General features: G+C 34.6%; 1 protein-coding gene across 2 annotated transcripts in view; it reads left to right on the top strand.

Annotated features, from left to right (window-relative positions):
* The window catches only part of LOC121423890 (translation initiation factor eIF-2B subunit gamma-like), a 43,067-nt gene that overhangs the window by 16,976 nt on the left and 13,231 nt on the right, over nucleotides 1–12,860 (top strand). For both annotated transcript variants that reach the window (XM_041619420.1, XM_041619419.1), the window contains exon 9: nucleotides 11,176–11,250. In XM_041619420.1, the coding sequence (XP_041475354.1) occupies nucleotides 11,176–11,250 (75 nt within the window). The remainder of the gene's footprint in view (nucleotides 1–11,175; nucleotides 11,251–12,860) is intronic.

The raw sequence follows: 12,860 nt of genomic DNA, 5'->3' as shown, positions 1-12,860 counted from the left end.
TTTTAATCCCACACTAGCGAGCTTTCTGTTGTACCTTTCATGAGCAACAAAAACGGCGCTGAGACCAAATGTTTTTAGTGCAGACAAATTTGATCTTATTTTACCTGATTTTTACTGTTTTCAGTGTTTCTTATATAGCCCAGGCTATTTTGAAATTGCATAGCCCGGGGGGCCTATTAGGCCCCCCCCCCCTCAGATCTCGGCCGTTTATCGACCGATTGCGACCAAATTTGGTGTGTGGGTGTCTCATTATGTATTTTACAAGAATGCGTTGTCAAATTTGTGATATTTATTATCATTTTTTATTTATCTAATTAATTATGCAAATATTCAAATTTTTTCAAGGAATTTTCATTTTTTTTGTAGTTTTCCCCCCATTTTTTGAGAAAATGCAATGGAATCAAGCATGTTAGTAGCCAGTCATGTAATCTAAAAGACAGCTCACTCAACTGTATTGAAATTGTATAATTATTAGATTATAATAGTAATTAATTATGCGCATATGCTAATTTTTCTCGATAATATTCTTGTTTCCTTCCGTGTTTCCAAATTCTTATGTATTTCTTTGTTTTGAAATCTCTACTTTTTATTGTTTTTTTAAATCTAGAATAGTTGGTGATAGCCCAAAAGAAAGTTATGTGAGGAAAAACAGAAAAAAACATTCATCTGACAACACTTCTTGTAAAACCCATACATTGTACACACAAAAGTCAATGGAAATTGCCATTTTCGGTGACATTGGTTACGAATATGTGCTATATCTCCGCAAGTGTACCCCCGATTTTCGCAAACAGGGTCTCAAAATGTGCGGGAGATGTGAAAGAAAAAAGTCATGAAATTTCAGCGTATTATTTTTTTGCATTTAGAAATTATCGCGAAAAATGTCGAGGGGGGCCTTTTAGGCCCCCCCCCGGGCTATATAGGGTTAAACTATTATTCATGTCAATGCTATATGTTTCATTTTAATGTATTGATTCATTTTAATTTATATGTAAATGCATCACAATTCTGCTTGGCCGCCATGATGTATGATTTTTATCAGTTAAACCATTTATCTATCTAACATGATCCAATTTCTCTGCATAATTATATACCATAGCGAGATATCCACAAGTAAATAGGTAACCAAATACTGTGCTACAAAATTCCTTGAATGCTGGAGTGCCTAGGTAGCCTAGCTAAAGCTATATCCAAGTCCTTTGGAAGCGCATAGAGACGTTATTCATAAGGTATTATGCGCTATTTAAGAACTGACTATTATTATTACAATTCAATCTGAATGCAGCTGTCTTATTTTCCACCTTCAATGACAAAGAATTTGATTAAGAACAAGAACAAATGTCATGATGTGTACAAATTACATGTGAGTGAACAAGAACCGAGAGAACACTGCGTGGGACCATAATGCACTGTTTCACCCACTCCTTTCTTTTCAACAACAAAGCAGTCTCCATGGCGTATCTAGGGCATGTGACGTCACGCCAGAACAGAGAATAGGGGGCAAAAGCAAATGAAAAAAAAAGCAAATTAAAATTTCTAATACAGCTGCCACACACAAAATGTATGTATGTATGATAACAAATCAGCGATAAGTATTCTTAGGCTAGAAATGGCTTTAATTACAGCCAAAGTCAAGGATTGTATTCTTAGTAGAAATGGCTGTAATTATAGCCAAAGTCATAGATTGTATTCTTAGCCTAGAAATGGATGTAATTACAGCCAAAGTCATAGATTGTATTCTTAGCCTAGAAATGACTGTAATTACAGCCAAAGTTATAGATTGTATTCTTAATCTAGATATGGTTGTAATTACATCAAAAGTCATAGATTGTATTCTTAGCTTAGAAATGGCTGTAATTACAGCCAAAGTCATAGATTGTATTCTTAGTCTAGAAATGGATGTAATTACAGCCAAAGTCATAGATTGTATTCTTAGTCTAGAAATGGCTGTAATTACAGCCAAAGTCATAGATTGTATTCTTAGCCTAGAAATGGCTGTAATTACAGCCAAAGTTATAGATTGTATTCTTACCCTAGAAATGGCTGTAATTACATCAAAAGTCATAGATTGTATTCTTAGCCTAGAAATGGCTGTAATTACAGCCAAAGTCATGGATTGTATTCTTAGCCTAGAAATGGCTGTAATTACAGCCAAAGTCATGGATTGTATTCTTACCCTAGAAATGGCTGTAATTACAGCCAAAGTCATAGATTGTATTGTTAGCTTTGACATATCAGATCACTGAATGTCCTTGTAACTTGCCCCAATGTATTATTTGACCCATTTAACCATGGTATAGACACAAAAACCATTATGTCCCAGGCGGATATGAAATGAACTATGTCCATTTTGATTGTCAACAGCCATTTAAAACTCCATTTTTGGAAGCCATCTTGGATTTTGGACACACCAGACCACTGGCTGTCCTTGTTACTTGTTCCAATGTACTATACTTTACCCTTAGAACCATCGTATGAAAACCAAATTAAAGCCAATTAGATGAATTGTGGATTTCCAGCCAACGTCAGCCATTTTGGGCGCCATCTTGGATTTGCCAGGTACACTGGAGGGCTTATAATTCACTCTCGCCTGTTTCAACGATTGTTTTTAACCCCTAGACCATGGAATATGAACCGAATTATGATTCTAGGGTGGCTAATGAGTCAGTTGTATTCATTTTAAGTGAATGACGGCCATCTTGGATGCCAACTTTCCAGATGCGGATTTCGGTAAATTTTTAGTATGTTATTCCTGAGGTCAAATAGTACAAAAAAACGTTGAAAAATCATTTGTTGCAATTTTTTCCGGGTAAGGGTATTTTTGGTCGTATATTGACTCGTCTATATATTATTATTATACAATATTTCAATTTTTAAGGAATTTGATGATTAGGACCTCATTGCTTGAAGCACAAAATGTTAAAATAATGGAATTCCACGTGTACAGGGAGCAATAAACTTCATTTCACATGACAAGGACGAGAAAATAAAAATATTTCCTATTTCATATAATAAAATACAAAAGAAAAAGTGAGTGAGTGATGTCATCAACTCTCTCATTTGGATGTAACTGGCTCGTTCATATAACTATTTTGTTGATAATAAGCGAAACTTTAAAATGCCATAACTTTCTTATTTTACATCCGATTTTGATGAAATTTTCAGTGTTATGCTTGTTGAATTTTTCTCTTTTTATTCAAATCAAGTTTTGTTGGGGTGGACTTGTCCTTTAAGTTTGAGTTTTGATTTGTGACGTCATATGCGAGCAGCTTTCCACGCAACGTAAATTCTTAAAAAATCAATAAAATGTCTTTTTCTGAAAAAATGGAAGATTTTTTTATTGCTCCTGAAAGAAACAAATAACAATTAAAAACTCGGAATTCATGCATTTTGCATGTACATTACATAAAACATGGGGCAGCTGCACGTATACATGTACGACATCACAAAGCATAGCCCTTAATATAATTCTAATAGACTTTGTGTGAAATGCTGGTATATGTTCATGTTTGTTATGATTTTTTTGTAATTTTGTATTGTTATGATTTTAATTAAGTGGATATTCTACATTTATTGCTTACACTCTCCATGATATGGAATCTTGTTTGTGTGGAAGTCAATTCCGTTTATTTCATATGTTGAATACTGCCATCTTGTGTCATAGATTGAAACAGCTCCTCTGATCGGATTTGATTTTCAAAGTTGCTTTAAACAAAAAAATTTATATTTTCTCTTATTTTTTTAGTATCATGAGCTTCCCAGTGAGTTTGAATTGAAAATTAAGTCGGATCAGCTCAATTTTCTGCTATACTTCTTTTTAAATGAACAAAATTATAATGAATTATAAAAAGAATAAAAACCATTCACTCAGAAGTGCTAGCCATAAAAGCCAATCTTCATCAATACTGAGAAATGAGTGAATACTTTTGAAGTGAAATGCTGCCATCTAGTGTCTGATAATGGAAATTCTTCTGCGTGCCTTTGTTACTGGTTTCCTAATATACCTGGGCCCTGTCTTACAAAGAGTTATGATTGATCCGATCAATCGCAACTATGGAAAGCCAGCAATGTCAACATCTAAAAGAACATGTTTGTTCAAAATATTTTCTAGAAATTATATGTACATATATCTAAACATTTACTGTTTTCATGACAATTCAGTATGCTTCTCTTTGTTTTAAAAGGACATTGAGCAAATTTCCTGAAGAAAAATTATGACATTGATGGATTTCCATATACTTGAGATTGATCAGATCAATCATAACTCTTTGTAAGATGTGGCCCTGTTTGTATGTTTTATTTTTATCATCATGTTTGATATGAAGGAGAAGGCCAAGGCATGTTCATCCTCGAGAGTTTAGGAATGATTTTTGTTTTGTTGAATTTGATTTTAATTTACTTTTGTTATCAGAATGTTTTGGGGATTTTTTTTAATTAATTCAGACACGGAATTAGCTTGAAGGGGAAGTTCAACCCACAAAAAAGTTGATTTGAATTATAAAGAGAAAAATCAAGCAAGCATAGCATAAATGACATTTTAAGATTGCACTTATATTTATCAAAACACGGTAATATGGAAATGGCAGGGTCGATGTCACTCATTCACAATTTCTGTTGTATTTCTTACATGAGATTTTTATAGAGATTTGAAATCAATATACATGTAATTGACAATTCCATAAATCAAACTTTATTTCATAATGACAAGAAATGAAAATATAAATATTTAATTTAATATGAATAAGATACAAAAGAAATAGTAATTTGGTGATGTCATCAGTTCTTAATTTGCATAGCATCAGAATGTGCATAGAAAGTAACTGTTTTGTGAAATTGAGCAAAAATGTAACTTTCTTATTTTACATCCGATTTTTATGAAATTTTTAAAGACCTGTAAGCTTGTTCACTTTTTTATTTTATTTCATTTAAATAAAATTAATTTCTTGGATGGTCTTTCCTGCTTTGATAGTTTCATATAATTTTCTAAAAAATCAGATAAGAAAGCTTATTGATTTGGGGAAGAGGAGGTTACTTAAACAATTTCAAATTCTTGAGTATTAATTATTCAGTATTGATCAGAAGAAACCTCTTTATATTTTCATAAAGATATTTATGTGTATGAGTAGGTGTAATAAGGACTATTGTACTGAATTCATGAGAAATGTGTGAAGAGATTTTTTGCATTGGCACTTCAATTTCAAAGCATTAAATATATCATATTTTGTTCTGAAGAAAAGAAAAGCACTTCAAACTTAACTTTGAAAAAATTTAATAAGAAATTTTTGAGATATGATCAGACAATCTGAATACAAACTTTGATCAACAACCTCTCTAAGGAGGCATAAAGAAAAATAAATCTTGATGACAACTGCTGCTTCACAGCGTCTGTCACATTCCCCGGGGACCCAGTATGGTTTCCACAAGTTAATTCACTTTGACACCTCTTCTGCAAAAACAAATGAGGGAAATTATCATGTGTTGTTAAAAAAGAGGGTTCCCGGGGCAAGCTAGCCAATAATATGGTGCTCCAAGGAAACACGTTCTGATGGTGAAAAATAACATTCCCACGATGTGCATAATTGAATAAGAGAATGAATTTGACATGTGACGTGTGAACCAGATCAAATTCTGACACATTGCTTCCATGTTCTTTCCCTGAAACCCAGTTTTGATATTATCGTTAGGAAAATGTGGCACTAAAAAGTGTTGCTCACTGTTGAAAAAGAAAAATGAAATAAGTTGTTAGCACAACTGTACACTGTAAACAAGTGAAATACAGATTGCCCCCCCCCCCCAAACAAAAAAAAAGAATTATAACAATAAAAACATGAATAATAAGTAATTGAAATAAATGAGTGTAGTTAAATAAAATTAATGAGGTGAAAAAAGAGGCATAAAAATTATGGGGCAAAGGTTAATTCACCCCCACCCCCCAAAAAAGGTCAAATGTAGTCCTCATATTGCAAACACATGCAGACTCTCTAGATTTCAGGCCTAGATTGCTGCTTGGTGCAGTAGGAACACTTGATCAGAAGTAGAAAAAAGAAGCCCTTGGTCAGACAATCCACCCCCCCCCCAAAAAAAAAAAAACACTATTTTATAAATATTTGAGTTAATATATCATAAAATTGTGAAATTAAAAAAAATATGAAGTTCATTGGCTCATTTTCTTAGAACACATGGATAGATTTGAGAAAAATGTATGTTTCTCTTTTTTTTGTTCTTTTCATCTTTATCATCAGATAATTTTCATCATATCATCATTTTTAATATCTATCCTCATCATCCATCATCATCATAATTTTCATCATCATCATCCCCATGATCATATTAATCATCATCACCACCATTATCATTATCATCATCACCATCATTAGCTCAATTTTTTTGTCAATATTTTTACAACTTCAAGTGTGCTAAAAGTTCTCAATTTTAACACATCAAAGTACATGAATACTGACCTTGCACAGTTTAAAGAATGGCTCATTGTCATTTCATCCCCTTTCAACATGTGGCGCACATCCCATTGTGTGGAACTGTTGTCAGATGATGTCAAAACTAACTGATGAATTGGTGCTTGAGCTCACTTTCAAATGTGTTTCTTGACCTTTATCTGGAGTACAATTGTCCTCTGCAAGACAAGAAAGTATGCAAGATCATTGTTCCTCTATGATTAAATAATCTATCAACTATAATATTGCTCTTTCTGATTGTATCAGGGTCATAAACATCATTATTTTCAAAATTTGCTCTTTCATGGTCTTTATATTAAGGTCATAAAAGTATTCTTAGTCTTATTGTTTTCTGCAAGACAAAATGAAACATCCTTGTTTCGCTTTGTTTAAGTAATCTACATGTACCAACTGTCATTTTTTTTCTTATTCTCATTGTCTAAATTTGAGGATCCAAGACAGTATGTGTGGTACAGCAATCTTAGTTATTATTATTTTCTGCAAAATAATGAATTACAGTAGGCTTTATCTTTATGGTTAAACTGTTTCTTAGTATGATTATGGATGTTCTTTGCCACACTCTTTTTTTAATTCAGTAATTCAAAGAGTACAAAGAGTTATGATTGATCCAATCAATCACAACCATGGGATGCCAGCAACGTCAACATCTAAGGCCGTGTTTATGCTTCCACTTTTCAGGCCAGAATCAGCGTTTCTAAACGTGATTAGTCCAAAACACGGTTGCGTCCATGCTTACTTTCATTTAAACGCTGTTTCAAAACGCCGATCGTAAACTCACAAAAAGGTGCGTTTGTAAACGTTGTTTGACCAGAATCAGGCTTTGTGGGGAAGTATAAACAGAACCACGATCGTAAACGTGTTTAAATGACGTCATTTGGTACATGTTTCCGGTGAGATGAAAATCCGCGTGCAAATACAGTCGTATTGCTCCATGTAATCTCTACGTAATAACAACAATCGGAAAAAAAACTTTCGAAAAAAAGGCGCGCCCAATTTGACCTCGCTTTACGATGCGAAGCCAGCTGGAGATCATGATTTGCTCTAAAAAGTTAAGCATAAACAGCACTCCCAGAACCACGTTTACGATCGGCGTTTTGAATCGACGTTTGAAATTGCTGATTCTGTCCTCGCCATGGAAGCATAAACACACCCTAAAATACATGTTTCTTCAAAATATTTTCTAGACATGTATCATGTGTATTCATACAGTCACTGTTGTCTTGCTAATTTGGTATGCTTCTCTTTGTTTTTAAAGGACATTGTGCAAAGTTCCTTAAGAAAAAATTATGACATGGATGGATTTCCATATACATGTACTTGAGTTTGATCGTATCTCGGGGGGCCACTTCCATTGACAAGTGGATACCATGCGCAACCATGGGGTCTCGAAAAGCACCCTAAACACGTATTTTCCATATTCTGAAAATGCACCCCTTAACACGAATTGGCATGTGAAACACTACCCTTAACAAGTATTGGAAACAAAACGATACTCTTGGCAAGTATTCCCTGAAATGGACCCCTAAACAAGTACAGCCGTATTTTGTCACGGGTCCTTCAGTCGTTGGTTTTACCTTTTAATACACATAATTTGGTTTAGTACGACTCCACCTTCCACATCTCGTGCAAATTGGACTCTAAACACGTAGTGCTGTGGCAAAAAGGACATCCTTTTTAAAACATTTTAATTTTGTTTTATCATCCCCGCAAATTTGACCCTAAACACGTAACTTTCCTAGCGAAATAGATACAATTTTTTCATTATTTTATTGTTTTTGACACATGTCTTGAAAAAGACATCCTGTTTACATGTTTTTTGGTCGCGCATGGTATCCACTCGTCAATGTAAGTGCCCCCCCCCCCCCCCCCCGGGATCGTATCAATCAGAACTCTTTGTATGAGGGGTCCCAGATGTCCACAAAGACATAATCCTACGTGAGTTGCAGTAAATGTCATAGCAAAATCAGTTAAATAACATTAGAATTGGAGGTGTTTATTATTATTATGTTAACTTCTGGAAAGAAATATTTTTAAATGAATTTTTCCATGTTTACTGTAACTGTGTAGGATTATGATTATACAAAACTTGTGCCCCTCCCCCCCCCCCCCCCCCCCACCAGAACTTTAGCAACAAGACCACTTTCATGAAGTGATCCTGGGAACCAGTTCAGAAGATGGTGATGAGAATGCTAAGAAGCATGCTTAAACTGGTTTCCAAAACTGGTTTAAAGGGATGGTCAAGGCTGGAGATATTTATATCAAAATAAATATAATTCACAGAACAAAATGCTGAAAATTTCATCAAAATCGGATGACAAAGTTATTTAATTTTTAAGATTTGCATTATTCTGATGAAACAGTTCTAGGCATATCTTCATGAATATTCATTAGGTGGGCTGATGATGTCATATCCCCACTTGTTCTTTTGTATTTTATTATATGAAATTAGGTTTATTAAGAAAATTTCTACCAAGAACTAAAACAATTGGACTGACAACTGATTAAAGTGCATTAGTTATTTATTGCTGCAATTTATTTCATCATAATGGAGACACATCATTTTCATGAATGAAAAAAATGAAACAATTATGATTTCATGTAATATCATAAGAAAAAGGAAAGTGGGGATATGACATCAGTCCAGCTAATGAGTATTCATTACGATGTGCATATAACTGTTTTCACAAAATGTTGGCAAACTTTAAAATTCAATAACTTTGTTATTTGTTATCTGATTTTGATGAAATTTTCAGCACTTTGCTTTGTGAATTTTACTCTATTTATTTAGATATAAATATTTTCAGCCCAGACCATCACTTTAAGGGAAACCAGTTCAAGAAAGTACCATAGGGTTTTTATAGTGCCCTTTTCACCTGAGGAGGACCTGTTTTAGGCGTTACCAACTGCCCTTTTAAAGCGTAAGTGCCAATATTTACCAAAAATGCCCCCTCTCGAATGTTTTCTGTGCCCCTTTCTCCTGAGAAGGACCCGTTTTATGTGTTAGCACATGCAATTTCTCATCTCAGTGCTCCTTTTTACCCAAGATAGATGCCCTTTCTCGTATCAGCTCCCCATTTTGCCTAAGGAAAGTGCCCCTACGAACATGTTCTGTGCCCCTTTCACCTGAGATGGACCTGTTTTATTTGTCAACAAGTGCCCCTCTGAAACAAGAAAACAATAAGTGTTCTCATTTTTATATATTACTACTTTTGAAGGAAAAAACTTTCAAGAATAATCCTATGTGCCCTATAAAGTTTTATGAGTCATGTGAGTGCGGTAGATAAGCAGTAGCATACAGATGGGGGGGCTTTTGCACCCCCTAAAAATATATATGTCGCATTCAAGAGAAAAGGAAAGAAAGGATGAAATGATATTACTTTCTGAATATTATGTCAAAATTGTTGCTCGCTTGCTTCACTCGCAGCTTCTTATATAAATTCTATGTGATATGACACATCTAGCCCCCTCAAAAAATTTTGCTCATTACACCACTATAGATAAGTCATTTTTTCTTTTTTGATAGTGCCCTTTTCGAAAAAGGTGCCATTTTTTCCCTGTGCCCCCTGCCCCTGAATCCCCTGAATATACATAAAAAGGGGTCACTGGGAAAAGTTGAATGTGAGAACATGATCCATTTCTTCCAGCCTTCTTGTCAATCCATCTCTGCCTCTCAGCTGGATGGCATAAATCATATTCATGTCTGTGACGTAAACAAGGTCATTGGCCTCTGTGGAATGTTTAGCTCCCCAGCTGATGCTGACAGCATGACATGTTGGAAATAACATGTTTTAAAGAGAATGTTTAGCTCCTTTAAAGGGTCTCCGTTTGTGTGTTCAGACCAACTCGATCACCAGAATGCCTTTAAATTAAAAGAATTTGTTCAGGAATCAAAATGCCTGATAATTTTTGTTGCATTCACACCGACCAGAAGCATATCCTTTCGGGGAAAAGTTCTTGAAGTTACTGGCATGTGCAGTATGGTCTGATTTCTAGGCAATGCACGAGCAGACCACGGGATCCACACCCAACTACGGTACTCACTGGGTTGTGAAAGTTCTCCTAACTTACTTTCATACTGCCGAAATATCGACTACCTTGGAAAATCCCTGCAAATGTTACATTTTTGCAAGTACCTACTACATGTATATGTATCTAGCTGGTATTTTCTATTACAAGTAGTTTGCTCTCTCATTGGAAAAAAATACTTGGTAAAAAAAAATGGTAGATGTTTCATAGAGCTGTTCGTAAATTAAGACCAACTTTAAGAACAACCGGTGAACCTTTTTACATGCTAAATCATCGCCTATGAACATTTTGGTTTATACCATTTACCAGGCACATAGCCAGGGGGCGGTGGAGCCAGTCGCCCCCAAAAGAGAAAAAGAAAAAGCGAAGAGAGAAAGGGGAAGAAGGGTATAGCTTTATTGTTTTTCTTTTTTTTTGTCAAAAGAATAAAAACCTAAACAAGGCATTCTGTTCTCTCTTTACTTTTTAATCACAGTAATTCAATTTAATTCCAGTTGATACGGGTAATAGAAATGCAAGAGACGTCTTCTTTTGATATTAATTTGATGAGGTATCAAAAACTTAACGCTCCGGTAGTTAATAAGACCTCATTAAACTTGTCAATACATATGTTTTCTTTCTGCTCATACTTCATTTCAATAACAATCTTTCCATTGTCTTTCTTTTCTTTTAATAGGTGACATCCCAGAAGCACCTTCTAGGTGATGAACCTCTTGTACATCCATCAGTCAGTAAAAGCAAATCTTCAGGGGTAAGTCAAAAACTGGTCTATAACTAGTTGGACTACTTCTCATGTAGTGTAATACAACATGGACTAACCCCATTTTGTCTACTTCTCCTGTAGTCTAATATGACATGGGCTAACCCCATTTGGTCTACAACCAGTTGGTCTAGTTTTCATGGACCAGGTAGTCCAATACCATGTGGATTAACCCCATTTGATCTACAACCAGTTGGTCTACTTCTCATGTAGTCTTATACCACATGGACTAACCCATTTGGTCTAGTTTCTCTTTTGTCTAATGTTGTTTGGTCTACTCTACATTTCGTCTGATACCCACTTTAGTCTAATTCTAATTTATTCTTATGCCCAGTTGGTCTAATTTCCACTATGTTTTCTTGTTAATGTTTACATTGCTAATGAAAATTTGGTTCTAAAACAGTTCGTCTCATGAGATCTATAGATAAAGTGGTGTTTGGTCAAGTCGATATTAATGTAATGGTTAAGCCTAACTTCAAATTATACAAAATGTTATCAAATGAGCTAGATGATTAAAATCAATGATATTAATACTAATCACGGCATATATCCCCAGGGTAGCCACCTCAGTTCCAAAAACTGTTCTCCCAGCGGGCACTTCTATTATTATTGCTACCACCGGCTTTAGCTGGGCTGCCTCAGTCAAGCATTCAAGGAATTTCTTTCTACCACGAACCCATTGACCTCACCTGGGTTGAGTGCAGCACAATGCAGGGGAAAATTTCTTGCTGAATGGCAATTAGACCAGATGAAAAGAGATGAAATAGTTGTAGAACAAGTAGGACTAGATCACAAAGGACTAGACCCCACAGAAAGTACTGTAGATGAAACGGGTGTAGAGCAATTGGCAATTTACAAGTCAAAATAGGGACGTCTTCATCCAGACCAAGGTGATCATTCTTTGAGTGGGCTAGTGCAGACCTGCCAACCAGTACGTTTCAGGCATATTTAGTATGTTTTTGCAACCAAAATACGGCAGTACATTTTTCTTTAAAGGGGAAGTTCACCCTGACAAAAAGTTTGTTGTAAAAATAGGAGAAAAAATAATAAAAGATATTGCCGAAGGTTTGAGAAAAATTCATCAAATAATTAAAAAGTTATTAGAATTTCAATTATTTGATTTGTGACGTCATATGCGAGCAGCATTCCTACATAGCGAATGGTAAAAAAAAACACTGAAATGTCGTTTTCTCAAAAAAATGAAAATGGTTTTCACTGTAACTTTTGTATATCAATAGACAAATCATTTCACACCCGATCATGAAAAGAAAACAAAATTAAGTCATCAGGAACCATACAAAATTTGAAATTCATATTATTTTATATTATATAACACATGGGGCAGCTGCTCGTTTATGACGTCACAAATCCAAAATTTTGAACTCTAATAACTTTCTTACTCTTTAACGGATTTTCCTCAAACCTTCACCAATATTTTTTACTATTTTTTCTGCTATTTTTACAACAAAGTTTTCTTCAGGGTGAACTTCCCCTTTAAAAAATTTTCTTGTAAAAAGAAATATATTTTTTTAATCCTAGTTAATGAGAAAACTTCATCTCTATTTATCTCTATTTCATAAAACGTACACAAATATGGTTAT

This window comes from Lytechinus variegatus, chromosome 11, assembly GCF_018143015.1.
Source record: "Lytechinus variegatus isolate NC3 chromosome 11, Lvar_3.0, whole genome shotgun sequence".
Taxonomy (NCBI): domain Eukaryota; kingdom Metazoa; phylum Echinodermata; class Echinoidea; order Temnopleuroida; family Toxopneustidae; genus Lytechinus; species Lytechinus variegatus.
The sequence above is the reverse complement of the archived record's forward strand: the minus strand, read 5'-3'. Positions and strand labels throughout refer to the sequence as shown.